The sequence below is a fragment of the Anomaloglossus baeobatrachus genome, chromosome 1 (assembly GCF_048569485.1).
Source record: "Anomaloglossus baeobatrachus isolate aAnoBae1 chromosome 1, aAnoBae1.hap1, whole genome shotgun sequence".
Classification (NCBI taxonomy): domain Eukaryota; kingdom Metazoa; phylum Chordata; class Amphibia; order Anura; family Aromobatidae; genus Anomaloglossus; species Anomaloglossus baeobatrachus.
In genome coordinates this window covers 705,257,195-705,283,620 of record NC_134353.1, presented here as the reverse complement: position 1 = coordinate 705,283,620, position 26,426 = coordinate 705,257,195, and the positions used below count along the sequence as shown (strand labels likewise).

Below are 26,426 nucleotides of genomic sequence, written 5' to 3'. Positions count from 1 at the left end.
TAGTAAGTAGAAGGTGGCCCGATTCTACGCATCGGGTATTCTAGAATTTACGTATTGTGTAGTTCATGTATGATTTTTGTTATATATATATATATATATATAGATGTTGTTGTGTGTAGTTACCAAGTGTTTGTGTAGGGCGCTGTACATGTTCTGGGTGTGGCGGTGGGTGAGAGCGGTGTTGTATGTGTGTTGCGTTGTTTGTGGAGCGCTGTGTGTCTGTAGCGTTGTGTGTGTTGTGCGGTTTGTGTGGGTGTGGTGTGTTTTGAGGGGAGGTATGTTTTGTGCAATGTGTGTGTTGTGCGGTATGTGCGTATATTTATGTATGCCGTGGTGTTTGTGTGTTGTGTGTTGGGTGTTGTGTGTGTGCGGCGTTGTCTGTGTGTGTGGGTGTCTGTGTATGGTGGTGTTTGTGGTTCCCAGTGTGTGTGTGGTGTGTTGTGTGTGTGTTGGGGGGAGGTGTGCACCTCCCATGGTGCTCCATCCCCCATGCTGCGCACCCCCCATCGTGCCCCATCCCCCATGCTGCGCACCCCTTATCGTGCTCCATCCCCTATGCTGCGCATTCCCCATCCCCCATGCTGCGCACCCCCATCATGCTCCATCCCCTATGCTGCGCATTCCCCATCGTGCTCCATCCCCGATGCTGCGCACCCCCCATCGTGCTCCATCCCCCATGCTGCGCACTCCCCATCGTGCTCCATCCTCCATGCTGCGCACTCCCCATCGTGCTCCATCCTCCATGCTGCGCACTCCCCATCGTGCTACATCCCCCATGCTGCGCACCCCATCGTGCTCCATCCCCCATGCTATAATAGTTCTCCTATTATACTCAGAGAGGAATATAATAGGAGGACTATAATAGGAGGAGTAGTCCTGGGGGGAGAGGAGTATAATGCCGGCTCCCTGCACATGTGTACCGGGAGCCGGTGTACGCTGGTAACTATGATACACATCGGGTAACTAAGGGACCTTAGTTACCCGATGTGTATAATGGTTACCAGCGTTCACCGGCTCCGTCAAGATCCCAGCATCGCAAGGTTATGTCTGGCGCTGCTGGGATCGTGACGGAGCCGGTGTACACTGGTAACTATGATACACATCGGGTAACTAAAGGACCTTAGTTACCCGATGTGTATAATGGTTACCAGCGTACGGCGATGCGTGCGAAGGGCCGGGGCGAGTGGCCAATCCATGCGGAGGGCGGGGCCAGGCCAAGGTGAGCGACCAATCCGTGGGGGGGGCGGAGCCGAGGCGAGCAGCCAATCCGTGCGGGGGGGCGGGTCCATGGCGAGCCCAGCGGCCAATCAGCTTTGTGTCACCGTAACACAATTTTGGAGCCAGACAGACAGACAGAATAAGGCAATTATATATATAGATTAAGTAACCTGTGGGGGTGGCTTGGACGGCGTGTGAGGAAGATGCACTTCACATTGCTCCTGCATCCCATCCTGAGAAATCCTTAGCTACAAAGACCAATGCGCTCAATTCAAGCTTGAAACTAATCATCCAGCTTCTCCTACACCTGCGCTGTGCAGTGGTGGGGGTGCCATTGCTATAAAAATAAAATAGGACACGCAGCAAGAAATTGAGGGCGAAAAAAGTGCAGCTGCAGGAAGATATATCCAAGATGGTGCTGGCATGCGACACTAGCCTGTGATAGAGCGGTAGACACAACGTGTAGACTTGAACACGTCGGTAGAGTATCTGTGACCACTCTACAATTTGCCACTCAGTCTGGAACAGATTCTGTTAAGGCTAAAACGGAGAATAGATGAAAATCTCTCAAACAAGAATTGAAAAACACTTGACTGGCTACAAAAAGCGTTTACAAACTGTGATAATTGCCAGAGAGGGTGCAACCTATTTTCATGTGTACTATTGATTTATTAAATAAAAATTAAAACAACGCTTACTCTTTAACCCCTACACCCACCTTTCACAAGTTTGTCATGGATGGATAGAGGTGCACAATCTATGACGTACATTTGTGTCATGGCGATCGCGTGGGCACAGGAGCTGTGCCACACGATCGCTGCTGGGAGCTCGGCATAAGTGATAGCAAAGCACCAGCTGTCACAGCCTGGAATGATAACATAGGTAAGGATGGTTGACCTCGGGGAGATCAACATCCAACACCACTTAGACACCATCACGTGTTTCTCAACGCAGTGACACTAGAACAAGGCCCCCTAGGAAAATATGCAAAACAAGAATGCCGCGGAGACACCACCACATGTTTCTCAACGCTGGCAGGAAACTAGCCAGGTCTTTCACCGGGAAGGAACAGCCACGGGAAGGGCTACCAGATTTCCGATCCAACCGCAGCTGTCAGAGGCACATGATGGCTGATCAGATTAGCCAACATGTGCAGGCAGGGAAAAGATGCAGGCTCGGCATGTGAACCCACATTAAAGGCAGGGAAACGACCCATCATGGACATAGTACGTCATGAGTTGATAAGGGGTTAAGTATGTATGTTACCAGGTCCAAAGAAATAGCAACCTAATACTCTGTGTATAAGGTGTCTTATATTTGATAAAAATGGTTGGATTCATGTTTAATCTCCAAAAATGTGAAATATAGTGTGCTCTGATCCATTCTCTCCTTCAGTGAACCTTCCTATACATCCCAGGTTTTGGTGTATGGTGCTGGTGTACAAGTAATTTGGTTCTTGTTATGAATCGCAAAGAAGGGGGCTTTGCTGCTCACTTAAATATGTTTCTGCCATCTGATCATACCATAATTAATATATCTCTATCTATATCTCTAGGGAAACAATACTGAAAGGCCTTATATTACTAAAGGACTAGTATGCCTGCTGCCATGATGTTGTCCATAATCAATAGCCCTGGATAATGCTTCCCCACCACTGATTTGCCGCTTTATGCGCACACTGTTAGGCAAAAACGTGCCAATCAGTGGTGTGGGTGCAGTTATACAGAGCTCAGCATTCAGAGAACTGATAGGTCTGCAGAGGGTAACGGTGATTTTATATAAAAACTGCAGCAATCCACACATCGCTGGAGTCAGGGCCCCAGACATCATGCTGCTCTTGAGTGGCATAGCAAAAACTTGATGACAGATTTCCTTTAATAATATTGTACTCACTTGATTCATGTAAGTGCTTGGGTATTTCTAAACGCTATATACTCTGTTCCAGGCTTCCTTTAAAACAAGTGAAACAGAAGTTTAACTCCATGGACATTTCCTTAAAGGAAAATCTTCGGGAAATGATTGAAGAATCTGCCGACAAATTTGGGTAAATTTAAATTAGTATATTTTTGTGTCTTGTGTAAATGTTCACTATTGTCAGACAACAGGACATTGATTTCTGTTTTGGTAGGAGCTGACCATTTAGTAGATTTTTCACACCAATTAGAAGTGCCAGTAACAGGACATCCTTACATTAGCTCCTAGATCATTCCAAATAAAAGCATGACTTGGTTTCAATCTTGTGTCCAGAGTGGGATTCAATACCTAATTCCGGGAGGCGACAATTACATTCACCCCCCCACACTGTAAAATTACACTTTTTTTCAGTGTTTATTTTAGCACACCCTGCAAAATGACTGAACTATGTAAATATCTTTTTAATCCATAGGAGGGTTAAAGAAGTTTTCAGACCACAAAACCAAAGTTTTTAAGCTAATATGTTGTATTGAGATCTAAAACATCCCTATATTATATTTTTGTTTCTAACTTTTGTTCCTCTATTATCACTTTTTTTTCTGCACCCACTTTATTTTCCTGCAGCTCAACCAAACATGATATCTTCCTGTTCTTTTTTTTGCCAAATTTCAGTCAGAGCCCCGCACACCTTGGCTAGGAGGCAGGCGTTGGCCTGGCCTGCAGGAGCCGTGAAGACGACCAGGTGGAACCGTAAGGGACCGTGACAGGGTAGTGGCTTTCTATCCCCCTCGTTGGGCTGTTGTCTTCAGTCGGGACTTGGGTGGGAAAGAACCTAAGGTCCAGACCCCAATCAGTGAATTCGACTCGGTCCAGTTGCTTCTGGGCCTCGTTCTGGGTCTGAGTACCCCTCCTGGTGCTCCGGTTTCCAGTCGGTTCCCCGGTTCGGTACCGGCGGGCCACTACCCTGTCCTGGTCCCTTACGGTTCCACCGGGCATCTTCCCGGATCCTGCAGGCGGCAACCACCGTCTACCTCCTGGCCACAGGGTATCCGGGCTACGACCCAGATCCCTGACAGACGTTTACTCCTTCTCACTCCTCTCCTTTCCAACTACTCCACTCTCCTCTCCCTCCTAACGGATCTGTTGTGTTTTCCCGCCTCAGGCTATCTGAACTCCTCGGTGGGCGTGGCCAACCGCCTAGCTCCGCCCCCTGGTGTGCACGTCAAGACCAGAGAGGGGTGACTGAGGGTTTTTAGGTTGGCTGCTGTTACCTTGTTAGGGGACGGGTGTTTGTGCAAGGGCCTGTCTGTGACTACTTGGCTAGTCCAGGGCGTCACAGATACAGTTGGGTAAAAAGCTCTGACTGTTTCCCTGACCGCGTGTGGGTCCCCTTGTTTCTCCAGAGCCCCGGCACATACAGGGCAGGGGAGAAGACAGCACACAGGCATGGGGGAGGATGAGAAGGGGCGGGGACTGTGTCGCACAGTACCTGATCGGCAGCAGGGTGGCAACATGACGTCGGCTGTGATGCTTGTCAACAAGCTCCTGCACCTGTCGACGTGACATCACAGGAAGCGGTTTACACCTTCAATGTCTAATTCCCAGTGTAAAATGCACAAAAGTAGCAGTTGGTTAAGGAAGAATGGCAAATTCTTGTGCTGCAAATCAGTTCTTGAACTCTTAGAGGTTCAGTGATACGCCTGTAGGTGTCACTGTTATTGTTGGAATCCATAACTCCAATTCCCCTAATCACACAATGGCCAAATTATTGAGAACAGCTAACGTGAAGAAAATGAGCTACCTATCTATAGAAATAACACTGACTACATTTACGATGGCCACTATTGCCACTGCTACTATACTACATGGCAAGTGCAGCCTTTGTACACCGTTCTTCATGCACCATGGCAGTCAACAGAAGGTACAAAATTGAATAAAAGTAATGCAGCCATCCTGTAAAAATGATATGACATTGAATGGGGAAAATGTTATCTACCTTGTTTTTCTACTGTGATAGGATGAAGGACATCAGGGTGCAGACCTTCAGTGTGCAGTTTGGATTTAAGAACAAGTTTCTGGCTGCTGACATTGTGTTTGCGGTAATTTCTCTCTTGGAAAACACGGAAAAAGATGAGCATGGGACTGATAACTTCATCAAGGCTTTAGACAGCCTGTCCAGGTAGATAATGTTTAAGTCTTATACACATTTATGCCCAAGAAGAATATGTGCAAATTGCCTCTTCAGAGAGGAAGAAGACTAGAACTCTAGCGCCACCTATTGGAAGTAGCAGTCCTAAAAGTCAGTATCGACCCTTTAACGAGCCTTAACATAGGATTTAGAATTTAGGCCAAATCGTATGTCAAGGCTCGTTAAAGGGTCGATATTAACTATGGTTGCTACTTCCAATAGTTGTCACTAGAGTTCAAGTTCTTTTCCTCTCTGAAGATACAATTTGCATATTTCATTTCCCAATGCTTTCAAGGAGAAAACTTACCCTTAGATCCAAGAAGAAAATAGCATAACACTTTCATTAGATGGCAGACTCTGACTGGAGAAACTTTATTTCATGGACAAGCTGGAAAAATGTATGCAGTGAATGTAAAGCCATGTCGTACATAGGCCACCATTGCAAAACATATACTACATGGTATGCTTTTTTTTTTTCTTTAAACTCTTTAAATGTTCCAGGTAATTTGTTTGGTTTTTTTTTCCCCCCCCAACATCCAGTTTAAAAAGCCATTTCTTTGTCGCTCCATTGGGAGACCCAGACAATTGGGTGTATAGCTATTGCCTCTGGAGGCCACACAAAGTATTACACTTAAAAGTGTAAGGCCCCTCCCCTTCTGGCTATACACCCCCAGTGGGATCACTGGCTCACCAGTTTTGTGCTTTGTGCGAAGGAGGCAACACATCCACGCATAGCTCCACTTTTTAGTCAGCAGCAGCTGCTGACTATGTCGGATGGAAGAAAAGAGGACACATATAGTGTCCCCAGCATGCTCCCTTCTCACCCCACTGTATGTCGGAGGTGTTTGTAAGGTTGAGGTACCCATTGCGGGTACGGCGGCAGGAGCCCACATGCTGATTCCTTCCCCATCCCTTTTTACAGGGCTCTGGGTGAAGTGGGATTTACCGGTCTCCAGGCACTGAGACCGTGCTCCATCTACAGCCCCTGGAGAAGATGCTGGATGGAGCGGAGTACATCAGGGACATGGCCCTGCTTCCTCAAGGTACTCTGTGTCCCCGTGCATTTGGCGCTCACACCGCAGCATGCTGGGTGTTGTAGTGCGCCGGGGGACATCAGCGCTGCGGCGCCTGTGCCATGGCCTCATTCAGCTTTGCTGAAGCAGGCTCACTTATGGGAATTGGTCGCGCCGGCCGCTGGGACTGCGGCGCGGCTGGCACTTGTAGTGCGCCGGGGACTTCAGCGCGGCCTGCGCTTTTACGGCGGCCGCGCTGATAACTAGAGTCCCCGGCTTTTGCGGCCTGCTTCCGTTCGTTCCCGCCCCCAGACCTGCCAGTCAGGAGAGGGGCGGGACGCTAGCCACTTCCAGGAATCGGTCGCGCCGGCCGCTGGCAGCGGCGCGGCTGGCACTTGTGGTGCGCCGGGGACTTCAACGCGGCCCGCGCTTTTACGGCGGCCGCGCTGTTAACTCGAGTCCCCGGCTTCTGGGCCTAGTCTCCCTTCGTTACCGCCCACAGCCCTGACAGTCAGGGTAGGGGCGTGACGCTGCATAGAGCAGAGCTGAGAGCTGGAGTATGTTTTGCATACTCCACCCCTCTCACTGTGTGCACTGTGAATCCGGATTCCCGCACTTTCTCAGGCACGCCCACGGCTTCCTTCTCTACAAGGACACCGGCAGCCATTAGTGTCAGTTTCTGTACGATACAGAGACAAGTGTGGAAGACCCTGGCATTCTGATAGTCACACAATCGCTGTAACAGGCGTTAAGCAGCACCTGTGGTGCTAACCCCACTAGTGCAGAAGTGCACTTATAGATATGCTTGTACTATATACATTGCACTGTTTGGTCGCACGTTGTATATACCCTCCTGGATTATGCGGAGGAGTTATCAGCATATTCTCTGTGTAAAACAAAGGTGCAGAACCACATGTTTTTCTATACAGCTGGTACAGCATGTACGGCTATACGGCCGGCAGATACATAGACTCCCATTGTATGCACTAATGGCCAGGGGATGAGGACGGTGTCTGCAGTATTTACTGACAGTTTTTCTGAGACTATGGCTATGATACTAGAAGCCTAGCAGTCCGGACATGTCTCTCACAATATGGGCACTGTTGAATCATTGATCCATGGCCCCCCTCAGTGTGAATAACTAACAGCTCCGGGAATGTCACACGCATCCCAGAGTCACGGCTCTGCACGGACGTCAGTCCCAGACAGCCTAAGTGGGCTCGCTATGAGCGGCCTCGGTTTCATCAGGGTCCTAACAGAAGGACTCGCTGTGTAATGAGGCGGAAGTAGCGGCTCAGGATTCTGATCCTGAGACCGCTCTCAATCTGGATACACCTGATTGTGACGCCATAGTAAATAATCTTATAGCGTCCATCTATAGAATGTGGGTTATTTCTCACAGCTCCTCCAGTGGAGGAGTCAGCTTCACGTATTTTTCTGGACCACTCTGCCTTCAGAGAGGCAGTCCAGGAACACCACGCTTATCCAGATATGCGCTTCTCCAAACGGCTTAGGATACACGTTATCCCTGTCCCCTGACTTGGTCAAGGACTGGACCCAATGTCCCGAGCGGCATCCTCCAATCTCCAGGCTTGTAGCTAGATCCATAGTTGCAGTGGGAGATGGAACTGCAAACTCAAAGATGCCACTGACAGACAGATGGATCTCTGGTCGAAAGCCATCTATGAGGCTGTCGGCGCACCGTTGGCTCCGGCATTCTCTCCCTTGGGGCACTCCAAGCTATTTCAGCTTGTCTTACACAGATTGACACGGTTACACGTACATCTGTGCCGCAGGTGGCATCCTTAACCTCTCAAATGTCTGCATTTGTTTCTTACGCGATTCAGGTTGTCCTGGACTCTGCGAACCGTGCGGCGGTAGCCTCCGCTACTCCGTGTTTTTAAGCAGAGCCTGGTCTGCTCGTTAAGTGAATGGAAGGCAGATTCTGCTTCCAAAAAAGGTTGCCTAACCAGTTGCCTTTTTCTGCTGACCGACTGTTTGGTGAGCGTTGGATGTAACCATCAAACAGTCCAGGGGTAAGGATTCATCCTTTCCTCAGCCCGGACACAACAAACCCCAACAGAGCAAGAGGCAGTCGGGGTTTTCGGCCTTTTCGAGGCTCGGGCAGGTCCCATTTTTCCTCGTCCAATGTGGACTCAAAAGGATCAGAGGAGCTAAGATTCTTAGCGGGCTCAGTCTCGCCCAAAAAAGCGACAGTCTGAAAACCCGCTTCCAAGGCGGCTTCCTCATGACTTGCGGCCTCGGTCGGTAGCAGGCTCTCCCGCCTTGGCGATATTTAGCTGCCATAGGTCAATGACCATTGAGTGTGAGACATTCTGTCTCACGGGTACAGGATAGAGCTCACTTCTCGTCCTCCAACTCGATTCTTCAGAATTTCTCCACCTCCCGGCCGGGCCGCTGCTCTTCTGCAAACAGGGTGCACTCTATAGGCAGAAAGAGTGATGTCCCCCGTTCCTCTTCAGGAACAAGGTCACGGTTTTTACCCCAAATTCTTTGCGGTACCTATAACAACGGGCCGTTCCGTCCCGTTCTGGATCTAAAAATGCTCAGCAAGCTCGTGGACACCAGGCGGTTCCGGATGGAATCCCTCCGCCATGTCATCGCCTCAAGGTCCCAAGGATATTTCCTAGCATCATTAGGCATCAAGGATGCTTATCCACACGTGCCGATTGATCCAGAGCACTAGCGTTTCTACGCTTCGTTATAGGAGACGAACACCCTCTGTTCGTAGCTCTACCTTCCGGCTAGCGACAGTCCAACTGGTCTTCGCCAAGGTCAGGGCAGCAGTAGTCACAGTCCTGCACTCTCAGGGTCACTCTGTGGTCCCGTATTTAGACGATCTACTTGTCAAGGCACTCTCTTAGGAAACATGCCAACACTGCCCGAACGTTGCGCTGGAGACTCTCTAGAGTTTTGGGTGGATCATCAACTTTTTAAAGTCAGATCCGACCCCGACCCTATCGATAACATATCTAGGCATAGAGTTTCTTACTCTCTCAGCGATAGTGAAGCTGCCGCTAGACAAACAGCATTCACTACGGGCTGCAAGCTCTTCTTTAAGAACCAGTCGCACACATTGAGACGCCTCATGCACTTCCTACGTAAGATGGTAGCAATGGAGGCAGTTCCTTTCGCGCAGTTTTACTGCGTCCACTACAATGGGACATTCTCCGCCAATGGGACGAGGAGTCGACGTCCCTCAACAGAGTCGTCGTTCTTTCTCAGGCGGCCAAGGAATCTCTACGGTGGTGGCTTCTTCTCACCTCTTGGTCAAAAGGAAGGTCCTTCCTATCCCCGTCCTGGGCGATAGTTACGACAGACGCGAGTCTATCAGGGTGGGGAGCAGTTTTTCTCCACTACAGCGCTCAGGGTACGTGGACTCAGCAAGAGTCCACTTTTCAGATCAATGTTCTTGAACACAGAGCAGTGTATCTTGCCCTACAATCCTTCCAACAGCGGCTGGAAAGCAAGCATATCCGACTTCAGTCGGACAGCTCCACAGCGGTGGCATACATCAACCACCAAGGAAGAACGCGCAACCGGCAAGCCTTCCAGGAAGTCCGGCAGGTTCTGATGTGGGTGGAAGACACGGCATCCACCATATCCACAATTCACATCCCAAGTGTGGAAACTAGGAAGCTGACTTCCTAAGTCGCTGAGGTGTGGCCGAAAGAGTATGGTCTCCTCACCCGGACGGGTTTCAGGAGATCTGGCGCCGCTGACAGAGGCCGGACGTCGATCTAATGGCGTCACGGCACAACAACAATGTGCCAGCTTCATGGCACGGTTTCACAATCATCGAGCTCTGGCGGCAAACGCCTTAGTTCAGCATTGGTCGCAGTTCCAGCTACCTTAGGTGCCACCTCTGGCATTGTTGCCCAGAGTACTGCGCTAGATCAAGACCGACTGCGGCCGCGCCATCCTCGTCGCTACAAATTGGCCGAGGATGTTGTGGTACTCGGTTCTGTGGTGCCTCACGGTAGGCTAACCGGGGGCACTACCAGACCAATCAGACTGGCTGTCTCAAGGGCCATTCTTCCATTTGAATTCTACGGCCCTCAACCGGATGGTGTGGCATTGAGTCCTGGAACCTAGTGTCGTCAGGATTACCTCAGGACGTGGTTGCCACCATGAGACAGGCTAGCATACCAACGTCCGCCAAGATTGACCACAGGACGTGGAAGATGTTCTTATCTCGGTGCTCGGCGCAGGGTGTTTCTCCCTGGCCGGTTGCATCGTCTATGTTTCCTTCCTTCCTGCAATCTAGGTAGGAAAATGGGTTGTCGCTCAGTTCCCTTTAGGGACAAGTCTCAGCGCTATCTGTATTTTTTCAGAAACGACGACTTCCTCAGGTACGCACGTTCCTACGGGGAGTTTGTCTTCTCAGCACTCCGTACAAGCGGCCGTTAGAGCCCTGAGATCTGAACAAGGTTCTAATTGCTCTCCAGATGCCGCCTTTCGAGCCTTTGAAGGATGTCTCCCTTCCCGTTTTTCACGGGAAGTGGCCTTCTAGTAACGGTCTCGTCTCTTAGGAGAGTTTCCGAGCTAGCAACGCTCTCATACAAACTCCCTTCCTGGTCCTTCACCAGGACAGGGTAGTTCTGCGTCCGGTTCCGGAATTTCTCCCTAAGGTGGTATCCCATTTTCATATCAATCAGGATATCACCTCACCTTCTTTGTGTCCTCGTCCAGTCCATCAATTTCAGAAAGATTTGCATCTGTTGGTTCTGGTGAGAGCACTCAGGTTCTACTTCCCGCATGGCGCTCCTGCGCCACCCGGATGCACTCTTTGTCCTTGTCGCTGGTCGGCGTAAACAGTCGCAAGCTTCCAGATCCACCCTTGCTCGGGGGCTCGAGGAACCAATTCTTGAAACCTACAGTTCTACTGGGCTTCTGGTTCTCTCAAGGCCGAAGGCCCATTCTACCAGAGCCGTGGGTGCATCCTGGGCATTACGGCACCAGGCTACGGCTCAGCAGGTGTGTCAGGCACCCACCTGGTCGAGTCTACTTACTTTTACCAAGCATTATCAGATGCATACCTACGCTTCGGCAGACGCCAGCCTAGGTAGATAAGTCATTCAGGCGGCGGTTGGCCACCTGTAGGAGAGGGCCGTTTGACGGCCCTATCATGAGGTATTCTTTTACCCACCCAGGGATTGCTTTTGGACATCCCAATTGTCTGGGTCTCCCAATGGAGCGACAAAGAAGAAGGGAATTTTGTTTACTTACCGTAAATTCCTTTTCTTCTAGCTCCAATTGGGAGACCCAGCACCCGCCCTGTTTTTTCGGGGTTTTTCTGTTTTTTCGGGTACACATGTTGTTCATGTGGTATGGTTCAGTTCTCCGATGTTTCCTCGGATTGAATTGGTCTTTAAACCAGTTATTGGCTTTCCTCCTTCTTGCTTTGGCACTAAAACTGGTGAGCCAGTGATCCCACTGGGGGTGTATAGCCAGAAGGGGAGGGGCCTTACACTTTTAAGTGTAATACTTTGTGTGGCCTCCAGAGGCAATAGCTATACACCCAATTGTCTGGGTCTCCCAATTGGAGCTAGAAGAAAAGGAATTTACGGTAAGTAAACAAAATTCCCTTCTTTTTTTTGTTTATTCTTCAATTGACATAATGGCTTTACTTAGTTGCGAGACTAGTTGTAGTTTTGAAGGACATCCATTCTTTTTACCATATAATATATATAAGGGGAACATTTCTCTTAAGGCTATGTGCCCACGTAGTGTGTTTTCATGCAGTTGCGCTGGGTTCTGCAGCGTAACTGCATGCGTCCCGCAATCTATTAAGATTGTGCCTAATCCATGCCCACGTGGCGTATTAGAACTGCTGCCGAATCGCTGCGTTCTAAAAAGCAACATGTCACTTCTTTCATGCGCTTTGGATGCATCCCCCGCTCTGTCTATGGTAGAGGCTGCATCCAGAGCGCATGAAATCGGCTTTTCATTACGGACTGTTTCTGCAGCGATTTGAAGCGCACGTGTGCTGTTCAAATCGCTGCAGAAATTTCCGCAGGGACAGAACGCAATGTGGGCACATAGCCTTAGCCTTGGTAAAGGGTTGGTATTGACTTTTTGGATTCCTACCCCAATAGGTGGCGCTAAAGTTCAAGTTCTTTTCTTAATTGAAGAAGCTATTTGCACCATATAATATAATGAAAAATTGAAAAATAATTTCAAGCAGCTTGAGTGGTTAGAGTTTGGGGTCCGTACAGGACATCATGTGTCCCGGTGATGAACTCTGAACACTATCTTTTTACAGTGCGTCTGGTTCCTGTTCGGGTCTCTCACCCGAAATAAAGCTAGTTGAAAGATTTCAGAGCAGCCAATCGGCAAGCTTTTAGGCTGTGGGCACTTCCGGAGCTATCACAGCCATTCTAAGTATTGGCATGGCTGTGATTGGCTGGCGCCTGGGTTAAGGCCGGATCATGGACTGCACCTCAATTTTGCGTTAACTAGAATAGCAAGCGTAAGCTTTTTGAGTGAGGGACAGTGATGGGTGCAGTCACTAAAAAACAAATACATTGTAGGGATGTGAAGTTAGAAAAATAAAAAGGATTGTGCACCGCACTGCTTACCTATACTGGAGGTAGTGTGATGTTCCTGTCCCAAACACAGTTCAGTGTGAAGTTTCCTTAATTACATCCATGTGCTTTCAGATGTCACAGCAAAGCATTTTGTCTAATCTTGATGGATCCAACAAAGTCCCTTACCGAGGTGCTATTGCCCAATTTAAACAAGTATATCCATAGAGCAGAATGAGACAGGGCAGCACTCACCGATATCCTGGGACTATTTTATTTTTCACTGCTGACAGGTGAGACGGACATGAGGGAATGCAGGGAGGGGAGCACGAGGACGACGGTACCGTTTCGCACCACCTGGTGACACGATACCGTCGTCCTCGTGCTCCCCTCCCTGCATTCCCTCATGTCCGTCTCACCTGTCAGCAGTAAAAAATAAAATAGTCCCAGGATATCGGTGAGTGCTGCCCTGTCTCATTCTGTTCTATTGTAGGGATGTGACGCTGTAGGAGTGAGACAGAGTGATAGCTGTATGTAATTCAAAATCAAATACAACGCTGCATTACGCAGCTTTGTGTAGTGGTCAAAAACTGCAGTGAACAGGCAATGTAATCTATTAGCTCAATCTATCGAAAACCTATGTATGTGTGTGTATGTGTGTGTGTGTGTGTGTGTGTGTGTGTGTGTGTGTGTGGCGTGCAATACTATGTGAAGATCTCTGCAACCTCATACCGTGTTGCATCATGCAGCTTTGCATAGCATTCAAAAATGGCATTGTACAGGCGGTGTAATCTATCAGCTCAAACTACTCCCCCTCCCCCAAAAAAATAAAGTGTGTATATCTGTGTGAATATCTCTGAAACCTCATACTGTGTTGCATCATGCAGCTTTGCGTAGCGATCATAAACAGCAGCATACTATCCACTAATAAAGAAAAAAGTTCAGCTCACCGGGTTGCTGTTCACCGCTGTCTTTGTGGACCTAGCGCAGGGAAAGCTTGGAAGCCCATTAAATGATATAAGAAAGAAGTCCAGCGCAGTCCTCAAGATGTAGACTTTAAAATCATCAATATTTATTTGTGAAATCCAATAAAATCCATAAAGTGTAAATCGGTCAGCAAAAAATACAGGGGATACAGATATGGAGACCCCACAGAACTACGCGTTTCGACACAGTCTTACTCATGTTCTACATTCAGACCTTAAAATGCACCCCCCACTTTCCCCCAACATTTGGGGCAAAAAAAGTGCGTCTTATGGTCCGAAAAGTACGGTACTTCTTTATGTATACTGTTTTTACATAAATATTTATTGGTATAATGATATTTTCATTTTTTTCTGACTTTTAATATTTTTACCCTTTTTATTTAATTATATATATATATTTTTTTTTTTTAAACCTTGGCCCTTATATCTGATGCAATACATTATACCTGGCAGTGAGACACTGACCGAAGCCTTTCAAACCATGCTTCTGGCATGGTCTAACAGGCTTGCCATATCTGGCTGACCCGATTTTGCCATTGCAATAATCGAGCTCTCTCTTTGATGTTGCAGGGCCGCAGATTGGACGGGAGAGGGAGCGCATTCCCTCTTTGTCTTTTAAATGTTGCGATCAATATCGGTTACAGTATTTAGGGAATTAAACTTCCAGGGGCGGTGCAAAGCAAGGTCTCGGCTGTTATGTAAACAGAGCTCCCGCAATGATCGTGCTGTCACAGCTCCTGTGTCTTGCTTGATCGCCTTGGTGTACCTATCCGTCATCGGTTGTGAACCCCTATCGGACCATGACATATAGTTATGCCAAAAGTATGGAAAGGGTTTAATGCAGCTTGTAACGCAAATCTGTGTTGTAAATGACACTAATGCATTGAAGGGTTAAAAATGGACTTTTATAGCTTGTCATTTACCAACACTCTTCCTTCTTAGTTTGTCTTTAACTCTGGATTCACATGGTTGTATTTTTATTCTAACCCGAATACCTAAATTATTCATCCACATCTGTTTTTCAATGGAAACAAATTACAGGTTTTCACTCGTGCTGGTTTGTTCATTATTTTCTAGTCTCTGTCCTCTTTTACCATCTGTTATCCTTTTTTTTTTCTATTTCTACATTGGGTGACACAGAAAACCATGGCGTAAATGCTGCTGCCACTAGGAGCCTGACACTAGTCAATACATGTGAACTCCTCAACAGGATACACTCATCAACTGTGGAACCAAACTAATCAATTTTAGCTTAGTGTCAGTAAGAAGCAGACACAGGTTTTTTCCCAGACCCATTTCTACCGTGTTTCTCCGAAAATAAAACCTACCCCGAAAATAAGGCCTAGCAGGAGTTTTCAGGAAGGCTTAAATAGACCTACCCCAAAAATAAGGCCTAGTCGCAGTTGAATGCAGTGTCCATGCAGCTATAAAAAGTTAAAGAATACTGCAGGACACTTCATTATAGAGTGAAGACCTCGCGATCATACCTACCAGACGCCTACTGGGAGCAGTGGAACACATCTAGGACCTGCGGCGGAATACACACACACACACACACACACACACACACACACACACACACACACACACACACACACACACACACACCATATCACCACACATCAGATCACCACACACACTCGCCACATCCAGCGATATCGACTGCTTCTGGGAGGCATAAGGACCAGGGACGCAGTTCAGTGCCAGGACCTGCGGATGGAACGCATGGATGACCGAGAGGTGTAACGCTCAGACGAGAGCAAGAGAGTCCCCTGCTGGCCCGGAAGCAAGTGGTATTACCAGATGTGGGGAGTGTATGCGTGCATAATCTGATGTGTGAGTGTCGGACAGAACAAGGAGAGAACAATGTGCAGCATACCTGCTGGAAGCGCCCGCCACAAATCGCAAAAGGACCTGGGAGCCACGTAGACAGATCCTGGGAAGGGAATCTGCATTTTTTTGGGGGCGGAAACTTTCCTCCAACCAAGTTTCCCCGAGAAAAAGCCCTCCCCCGAAAATAAGCTGTAGCGCTTTTTTCCGGGCTAAAAAAAAAAAAATATAAGACAGTGTCTTATTTTCGGGGAAACACGGTACCTTAGGTTTGATATTTTCTTTTAATGTTTTTTTTTCCCTCAGATTTGGGAAAGAAGTGGAAATGGCATTCGGCCACCCCACATAGAGAGAGCGAGCACACTGCTGAAAATGTCACACTGTATCCTCTCTGTTCTGCACAGCCGGACCCTAACCACCTCACATGAAGAGCGATTAGACAACTACCGTGTTTTTCCAAAAAATAAGACACTTTCTTATATTTTGTTTGCCCCCCCAAAAAAGCACTAGGGCTTATTTTTGGGGGAGGTCTTATTCTTGGAGAAACATGGTTGGGGGTAAGTTTACCTCCCAAAAAAGCAGACCCCCCCCCCCCACTTCCCAGGAGACTCATACTCACCAGACCAGGACTTCTGCGTGGCTCCCAGGTCCTCCCTGTGATCTCCGGTCGGTGCTGCACGCCGTCCTACCCTGCTGCTAGCTGACATACTGACACACACAGCAGATCACACACACAGCAGATCACACATCAGATCACACACAGCAGATCGCAGGCACACACAGCCGATAACAGATACAGCCATCACAGATACACACAGCCGATCGCCGGCGCACACAGCCGATCGCCGGCGCACACAGCCGATCGCCGGCGCACACAGCCGATCGCCGGCGCACACAGCCGATCGCCGGCGCACACAGCCGATCGCAGGCGCACACAGCCGATCGCAGGCGCACACAGCCGATCGCAGGCGCACACAGCCGATCGCAGGCACACACATCATATCCCATCCAGCGCTTACGGCCGCAGGGAATGAAGCAAGTCACGTGTCCGGCCGCAGGTCCTGTTCATTGCGCTCCACTGCACTGCCTATCAGGATTCTGCCGGCGAGAAGAGATCGGTGTCTCTGGATGAGGTGAGTGTGTATGCGATCCGATGTTTGTGTGTGATTTGATGTTTGCGTGTGATCCGATGTTTGTGTGTGCGATCTGATTATGTGTGCGATCTGACTGTGTGTGCGATCCGATGTTTGTGTGTGAGATCTGTGTGTGTGTGAGCTGATGTGTGCTGGTGTGCGATCACTGGAGGTCCTGCTGCTCAGTGTCGTGTGAGTGTAATTGCCGGGTGCCGCTATGTATAATGAAGTGTCCTGCAGTATCTGTAACTTTTTTAGCTGCATGGACACTTCATTATTGATCCGGGACTAGGGCTTATTTTCGGGGGAGGGCTTATATTTAAGCCTTTCTCTGAAAATGCTGAAAATCCCTGCTAGGGCTTATTTTTGGGGGAGGTCTTATTTTTGGAAAAACACGGTATATGGACGGTCCTTGCTATCTCTGACCCACTCGTCCACCATAGCAAGACGTCTGCCTGGAGGGAAGATTGACTCTTATCCCAGTGATTCCTTCTGATGATCCTCTTATCTGTGAAGAGGAAAAGTTATTCTCACTCTAAGGGTACCTTCACACTTTAGCGATGCAGCAGCGATCCGACCAGCGATCTGACCTGGTCAGGATCGCTGCTGCATCGCTACATGGTCGCTGGTGAGCTGTCAAACAGGCAGATCTCACCAGCGACCAGTGACCAGCCCCCAGCCAGCAGCGACGTGCAAGCGACGCTGCTCTTGCACGGAGCCGGCGTCTGGAAGCTGCGGACACTGGTAACTAAGGTAAACATCGGGTATGGTTACCCGATGTTTACCTTAGTTACCAGCTCACACCGCTTAGCTTAGCGCGTGCAGGGAGCAGGAGCCGGCACTGGCAGCGTGAGAGCTGCGGAGGCTGGTAACGAAGGTAAATATCGGGTAACCACCTTGGTTACCCGATGTTTACCTTAGTTACCAGCTCACACCGCTTAGCTTAGCGCGTGCAGGGAGCAGGAGCCGGCACTGGCAGCGTGAGAGCTGCGGAGGCTGGTAACGAAGGTAAATATCGGGTAACCACCTTGGTTACCCGATGTTTACCTTGGTTACAGCTTACCGCAGGCTGTCAGACGCCGGCTCCTGCTCCCTTCACATTCAGGATTGTTGCTCTCTCGCTGTCACACACAGCGATGTGTGCTTATCAGCGGGAGAGCAACAATAAAAAAACGAACCAGCACTGTGTGTAACGAGCAGCGATCTCACAGCAGGGGCCAGATCGCTGCTCAGTGTCACACGCAGCGAGATCGCTAATGAGGTCACAAAAAACGTGACTCAGCAGCGATCTCAGTAGCGATCTCGCTGTGTGTGAAGTACCCCCTTCCTCTAGGTATGCAGACAGAGATGCTCATAATCGTCAGATCTCTTTTCCCTTTCTGGCTTTTTTTCCCCCCATCTGGTGGCCTTTTATTCATAGCCATTCACCTCCTTCCCTTGTCCTATCATGGGCGTGGGGTTAAATCATTGCATATCTTTCTTTTATCGTTCCTTTGGGAGACCCATACCATGGGTGTTTAGCTTCTGCCTCCGGAGGACACACAAAGTACTACACTTAAAAGTGTAGCTCCTCCCTCTGAGCTTATACACCCCCTGGTAGCCAGTCCTAGCCAGTTTATTGCTTTGTGTCAGGAGGCATACATCCACACATGCATTCTCATCTGATTTGTTTGACTTTTGGAAAGAGTTTGAAGAAAAGCGGGTCCATGTCTGGACTCCCGGCATGTCCCTTCTCACCCCACTGTGTTGGCGGTGTTGTTAAGGTTGATTTTCCTAGGCTGCAGCCTTACATGCCGCGCTCCTTCACCATCCCTTCTGGGCTCTGGCTTGAAGTGGGAGCCAGCACGGTCTCCATGCCTGGCAGGAGTCCGGTCTCCATCCACAGCCCCTTGAGAATTCTGTTGGACCGGAGCACTCATCCCAGGGACATGGCCCTGCGTCTCAGCAGCTAAGTACCTGAGACGTTTATGTTGGGGGTCCCGGTTCTTTATTGTAAGGGGAGAGTATGCTGTATGTGATTGTTTTAACTTTTCCGGCGGATTCTCTAGCTTTTGCCTGAGAACCGCGCCGATGGTGCCTGCTTGTCGGCCTCGCCGCTTAAATTTAGGCCCCGGCTTCGCCGGAGGCCTAGTTTAATTTTCCTGCCCTCGCATGTCACTCATGCAGAGGGACAGGTTCGGCTCCTCCCGGCGGCCGTTCTACACAGGGGAGGGACACTCCCCACTGCTGGGGCGTCCCTACTTCCCTGCAGGTCTCTATAGCCCTCCAGTTCCCGCTCTTTTATAGGAACGCCCCCTAGTCATTTCTCAGGCAGAGTTCACTCTGCTCTGGGACAGCCTGCATTCTGCATCTCTGCTGAAGTGCTGCGACTGGGGGACCGGGCTTTGGGATCTGGAGGGCACACAATACCGCGCTCAGCGGTCTGGTAAGCCACAGCCGGTCTCCGGTTGTGGACCTCTGTATACCAGCAGCATGTCTCACACAAGGAGCAAGGCCCAGTGGTCTCTCAGGCTGCTGCTGCACCTGTGATTGAACCCCCGGCCTGGGTAGAGTCCTTTTCTAGGTCCATATCCCAGTCATTTGCTGAGTCCATGGGACTTTTGTCCAGGACTTTGATGAATATGCATCAGCCCCCCTCACAGGGTGCCTCTAATACTCTTGACAGAGGACTCCTATCCTCTGACCTCCGTCCATCAGAGCTCACGGAGGATTCATCATCTGATCCCAGACCAGTGATTTGATTGCTTCTATTAATTCTGTGCTGGTTCTCAATCCGCCAGTGTCAGAGGAGCAACTCTCTTTGGCAGAAAAACATCAGTTTACCTCGCCTAAGAGAGTGAAGAGTGTGTTCTTTAACCACTCCAGTTTTCAGACCGCTGTGACCAAACCCAGGGCCTGCCCTGACAAACGCTTTCCAAAGCGTGGTTCTGATGACCGGTTTCGATTTCCACCTGAGGTGGTCAAGGAGTGGTCTCACTCCCCAAAGGTAGACCCTCCGGTGTCTAGGCTATCAGCCCGGACCGTTGTGTCGGTGGCTGATGGCACCTCACTTAAGGATTCCACTGACCGTCAGATTGACCTTCTGGCCAAATCTGTGTATGAAGCTGCGGGGGCCGCGTTTTCCCCGTCTTTTGCAGCAGTGTGGGCTCTCAAAGCCATCTCTGCTTTTCTAGAGGAGATGCATTCCCTCACCAAGGAATCTATGCCTGAGATGGTTACCTTAACTGCTCAGGCTTCAGCTTTTTTCATCTTATGCCATGTCTGCCATGCTAGAGGCTGCTCACCGCACTGCGGTGGCTTCAGCTAATTCTCTTGTTATCTGCAGGATTTTGTGGCTTCGAGAGTGGAAGGCAGATGCTTCTTCCAAGAAGTTTCTTGCTGGGCTCCCTTTTGCTGGTTCACGGCTGTTTGGTGAACAGCTGGATGAAATCATTAAAGAAGCTACTGGCGGGAAGAGTACTTCCATGCCACAAACCAAGACCAGGAAACCCGCCCAGGGTAGGAATCAATCGAGGTTTCGTTCCTTTCGTTCCTCCAACTGGTCATCTCTAAGCCTTCCGCCTCGTCCGCTAACTCAGCCAAGGATCAGAAATCCAACTGGCGCCCAAAAGCGCGTCCGCAGAAGACCGCAGGAGGTTCTGCCACTAAGGCAGCTTCCTCATGACTCTCGGCCCGCTCCAGCCACGTCCTTAGTCGGTGGCAGGCTCTCCCTCTTTGGCGACGCTTGGTTAAAGCAAGTCTCCGATCAGTGGGTGAGAGACATCATATCTCACGGCTACAGGATAGAATTCTCTTCCAGCCCTCCAAACAGATTTTTTCTCTCAACTCCCCCCTGCTCCAAGGCCACCGCCTTCTCGCAGGCCGTGGCGTCCTTGCAGGCAAACTGAGTGATTGTCCCAGTTCCCGCTCAGGAACGGTTCAGAGGTTTTTACTCATATCTCTTCCTAGTTCCAAAAAAGGACGGTACCTTCCGGCCCATCCTGGATCTCAAGCTTCTCAACAAGCATGTCCGGGTGCGGCATTTTCGCATGGAGTCTCTGCGATCAGTCATTGCCTCTATGACCCAAGGGGAGTTCCTGGCGTCCATCGACATCAGAGATGCCTATCTACATGTGCCAATCGCAGTGTCACATCAGCGTTGGTTACGTTTTGCGATAGGAGAGGATCATTTCCAATTCGTGACTCTCCCCTTCGGGTTAGCCACGGCCCCTCTGGTATTCACCAAGGTCATGGCGGCAGTGATTGCGGTCCTGCACCTCCAGGGGTTAGCAGTGCTTCCTTATCTGGACGACCTTCTGGTCAAGGGTACATCCAGCGCAGACTGTCAGCGGAGTGTTTCGCTCACTCTCGCCACCCTAGCCCAATTCGGGTGGATTGTCAATCTTCCCAAATCCACTCTGACTCCGACCCACAGTCTCACGTACCTAGGGATGCAGTTCGAGACTTTGCCGGCACTTGTGAAGTTGCCCTTAATCAAACAGCAGTCTCTCCGGCTAGCGGTGCGCTCTCTCCTGAGGCCCCGCCGTTATTCCCTCAGGCGCCTGATGCAGGTGCTGGGTCAAATGGTGGCCTCCGTGGAGGCGGTTCCCTTTGCCCAGTTCTATCTGCGTCCTCTGCAGCTGGACATTCTCCGCTGTTGGGACAAGCGGCCTTCCTCCTTACAGAGGTTAGTGGCTCTGTCGCCACGGACCAGGAGCTCTCTTCAGTGGTGTCTTCGACCCCTCTCCCTGTCCCAAGGGCGCTCCTTCCTGACACCGTCCTGGGTGATTCTCACCACGGATGCCAGCCTTTCCGGCTGGGGAGCGGTACATCTCCACCACAGAGCACAGGGCACTTGGACTCCGTCCGAGTCAGCCCTTTCAATCAATGTGCTGGAAACCAGAGCTGTGCTTCTAGCTCTCCTAGCCTTTCACCACCTGTTGGCGGGCAGGCACATTCGAGTCCAGTCAGACAACGCGACAGCGGTTGCCTACATCAATCACCAAGGCGGGACACGCAGCCGCCTGGCAATGTTGGAGGTCCAACGCATTCTTCAATGGGCGGAAGACTCCAAGTCCACCATATCCGCAGTCCACATCCCTGGCGTAGAAAACTGGGAGGCAGATTATCTCAGCCGTCAATCCGTGGACGGTGGCGAGTCGTCCCTGCACCCGGCAGTGTTTCAGTCAATCTGCCGCATGTGGGGCACTCCGGACGTGGACCTAATGGCATCCCGTCACAACAACAAGGTTCCGGTTTACGTGGCTCGCTCCCACGATCCTCAGGCCTTCGCCGCGGACGCTCTGGTTCAAGACTGGTCCCAGTTTCGTCTGTCCTACGTGTTTCCCCCTCTAGCTCTCTTGCCCAGAGTCCTGCGCAAGATCAGAATGGAGGGCTGTCGAGTCATCCTCATTGCACCGGACTGGCCCAGGCGAGCTTTGTATCCGGACCTGCTCCAACTGTCCGTGGAGATGCCGTGGCATCTTCCGGACCGTCCAGACCTGCTCTCGCAAGGTCCGTTTTTCCGCCCGAATTCTGCAGCACTCAAATTGACGGCGTGGCTCTTGAGTCCTGGATTTTGACCACTTCTGGTATTCCTCCTGAAGTCATCTCCACTATGACTCGGGCCCGTAAGTCTTCCTCCGTCAAGATCTATCACAGGACTTGGAAAATTTTCCTGTCCTGGTGTCGCTCTTCCGGCCATTCTCCTTGGCCATTCTCGTTGCCGACCCTTCTGTCTTTTTTACAGTCCGGTCTGCAGCTAGGACTGTCCCTCAACTCTCTCAAGGGACAAGTCTCAGCTATATCAGTGCTGTTCCAGCGGCGTCTCGCCCGGCTGGCTCAGGTCCGCACCTTCATGCAAGGTGCGTCTCACATCATTCCGCCTTATCGGCGGCCCTTGGATCCCTGGGACCTTAACTTGGTCCTCACGGTATTGAAGAAACCCCCTTTCGAGCCCCTTAGGGAGGTTTCTTTGTATCGTCTTTCTCAAAAGGTGGCCTTTCTAGTTGCCATAACTTCTCTCAGGAGAGTCTCTGATTTGGCTGCGCTCTCCTCGGAGTCACCTTTTTTGGTTTTTCACCAAGACAAGGTAGTTCTCCGTCTGACCCTGGACTTTCTTCCTAAGGTGGTCTCTCCCTTCCACCTTAACCAGGATATTTCCTTGCCTTCCTTCTGTCCGGCCCCTGTTCATCGCTTTGAGAAAGCGCTGCATACTCTAGATCTGGTGCGTGCTCTCCGGATTTATGTGTCTCGCACCGCTGCGCTTAGGCGGTGCACCTCTCTTTTTGTGCTAACCACAGGGCGGCGCAAGGGTCTCTCTGCTTCTAAGCCGACCTTGGCCCGTTGGATTAGATCGACCATTTCAGACGCCTACCAGAGTACTCGGGTGCCTCCCCCGCCGGGGATCAAAGCACACTCGACCAGAGCTGTTGGTGCCTCTTGGGCTTTTAGGCACCAGGCTACGGCTCAACAAGTCTGTCAGGCTGCCACTTGGACTAGCCTGCATACCTTTTCGAAGCACTACTAAGTGCATGCTCATGCTTCGGCAGATGCGAGCTTGGGCAGACGCATCCTTCAGGCGGCTGTCGCCCACTTGTGAAGTTAGGCTCCGCCTACTTCTTAGTTTTTCTGTTTATTCCCACCCAGGGACTGCTTTGGAACGTCCCATGGTATGGGTCTCCCAAAGGAACGATAAAGAAAAAGAGAATTTTGTTACTTACCGTAAATTCTGTTTCTTATAGTTCCGTATTGGGAGACCCAGCTCCCTCCCTGTTGCCTGTTGGCAATTTTCTTGTTCCGTGTGTTATCACCGGCTGTTGTCGTGGACAGAGTCTCCGGTTGTTCCGGTTCTTACTCGGTTCTACTTGTGGGTGGCTATTCTCCTTCAGCTTTTGCACTAAACTGGCTAGGACTGGCTACCAGGGGGTGTATAAGCTCAGAGGGAGGAGCTACACTTTTAAGTGTAGTACTTTGTGTGTCCTCCGGAGGCAGAAGCTAAACACCCATGGTATGGGTCTCCCAATACGGAACTATAAGAAAAAGAATTTACGGTAAGTAACAAAATTCTCTTTTTTTCTGGCCATGCCTCCCCTCAGCATCTCAGGAGTCTTTTTGCTTGAACCAATGACAGTCGTGCTTGGCATTCTCACGCGTCTCTTAGCTCCACCCCTGTTCCTGAAGACAGCTACATCTTTTCTCGGCACGGATATCACAGCAGGCATCTACAGCCTCAGACCTCCTGTTCATTCAGACCTAGCAGCTTATTCTATAGACTTCTGCTCTCCAGCTTCTCTGGACCAAACGTGAGGGATTTTCTCACTGGTGTTTCCATCTTCCTTATCTGTATCAACATGCTACATTTGGCACAGACACTACTCCTCCTTTGTAGATTCTCACTGGGACGAGAACTCACCCTCTTTCCATTAGTGGGCCGTGGCTCTGTTGTTGACCTAAACAAGGTATCCCAGACACTGGTATCAGTCATGTAGCATCTGCCTACTCTGTATACCGCCTCTGGTACTTTGTTTGCCTCTCAGGGTGAATCAGATCTACCTCCCCTGCACCAACCTGGCAGATTGCACAAGAGATCCAAGAAGCTGATTCGAACAGGTTATTCTAGGTCTCTTTCTTCTTCCTCCAGAATGGTCCCAACTTTATCTGTCGCCTTCTTCCTTCATTCAGGAATTAGACCTCTAATCTGACTCTGACCAAACCCCCAAATTAAAGGACATACTGTAGTTGACAGTGTGATTCAGGTTATTACCCAGACCTTGAACATCAAGGAAGGGGACATTTTGTTCTTAGGCCAGCCAGTGTCATTTAGCAGGGTTAGGTGGTGGGCGCTCACTTTCTTCAACCACAAGGCATTCAATGAAGTGTTTAATGAATGGGAGCATCCGAACAAATGCTTCTAGAGTCAGAGATGTATGGACATCCTGTTCCCTTTTCCTTCCAACCTCCTTAGAACTTTGCTGAATCTCCCTCCGTGGTCCCTCAGGTATTCTAGTTATCCACTAACAGTACACTCTCTCTTTAATGGTGCATCCATCAGGACCCCTCTGATAGACATATTGCGTTCCAGGCGATGTTGAACCTTCAAAGCCATGGGATGGATTCTGTTGTCTGTTCCTCACTACTATTTGTATCTCTAATTCAGTTTCTGCCTTGGAAAAGCACATTTGACAGGGTGACTACTTGGGTGCCCTTTTTAAGAGGAATGGTTGATCTGGCAACCAGATGCCCACACAGGAAAGTATCCGCTCTGCGTCCCTTGATGCCGCCTCAAGCAACATTGGCCATTCATAGGGTCCCACCAACATCCCTTTTAAGGCTTTGTGCGCACTGGAAAATGGATTTTTCTCAAGAAAATTCCGCAAGCACTGAAAGATTACCGCACCCGCGGTAAAAAAACGCGGGAAAAACCGCATGCGGTTTGCTGCGGCTTTACCGCGGTATTGCCGCGTGCGGGTTGGTACATGTGCTTTAATGCATTCAATGCAATAAAGCACATTGAAAAAAAAAAAAAAATTCCTTAGATAGCAGATAGATAAGTATAGATAGAGAGATAGCTAGATAGAGGGATAGATAGACAGAGTCCCTGTGAGCATACGCTGCATTTCTCACGGTCGGTAGTGAGTTCACATTACCGGCCGTGGGAAATGCCCTGTGGTTACCTCTGCTGTCTCGCTGCGAGGCTCATTCAGCGCTGTGTCTGTGTCAGTCGCGGCTGGCTGCAAGCATTGCAGGACGTGGATTACGCCGGAGCTGTGGATTACTCCAGAGCTGTGTGTTTCGGGGGGGTTAATAAACGGGTGAACCAGGAGCTTTTTTGTGTTTTATTTAAAGTAAAGGATTTTTCGGTGTGTGTGTTTTTTCACTTTGCTTACGGGTTGATTTATGTCAGCTGTCACATAGACGCTGCCATGATCAAGCCTGGACTTAGTGGCGACGATCCGCCGCCATTAACTCCTTACATTACCTTGATTGCCACTACATCACGGCAACAAGAAGAGCCGGGGACACTCCGGTACTGTCGCATAATGCATGCGACAGTCCCGGGACAGCTGCGGCTGATATTCTCGGCTGCGGGAGGGGGGAGGGAGGCGGGGGACATTAACCCTGCCCCTCGCCTTCCCCAGCCTGAGAATACCGGGCCGCCGCTGTGTGCTTACCTCGACTGGAAGGTAAAAATACATCGGAGTGCACGTGTTTTTTTTTTTTTTTCCTATATTTCCGTTTGCTTTCTATGTGTATTCTATATGTCTGTGTCTGTGTTCTATGTCTGTGTCTGTGATGTCTGTGATGTGTGTGTTTACTCTGCTCCGCTTCCTCTTCCTGTCATAATGACATCACTTCCCTGCAAACCGCAGGCAGCGATGTACATTACCGCAGGTAAACCGCGAAATACCGGAGGGGATAACGCAGGAAGACTCAATGAAACACACAGAATTTGCTGCCTGCGTTATTCCCTGCGGGATTTCACGATTACATTGCAGTCAATGGAGTGAAATCCCGCAGCGACGTGCGGAAAAGAAGTGACATGCAATTGTTTTTGCTGCGGGAATCCCGCAGCAAAACATGCAGCTGTCAAATTCCGCATAGTGCGCACAGCATTT

General features: G+C 49.9%; 1 protein-coding gene across 1 annotated transcript in view; it reads left to right on the top strand.

The window, feature by feature from the left end:
• Positions 1 to 26,426, top strand: part of CDC45 (cell division cycle 45) — a 143,554-nt gene that overhangs the window by 94,863 nt on the left and 22,265 nt on the right. Inside the window, exons 12-13 of the mRNA XM_075321126.1 lie at positions 3,164 to 3,262; positions 5,150 to 5,311. Of these exons, the coding sequence (XP_075177241.1) occupies positions 3,164 to 3,262; positions 5,150 to 5,311 (261 nt within the window). The remainder of the gene's footprint in view (positions 1 to 3,163; positions 3,263 to 5,149; positions 5,312 to 26,426) is intronic.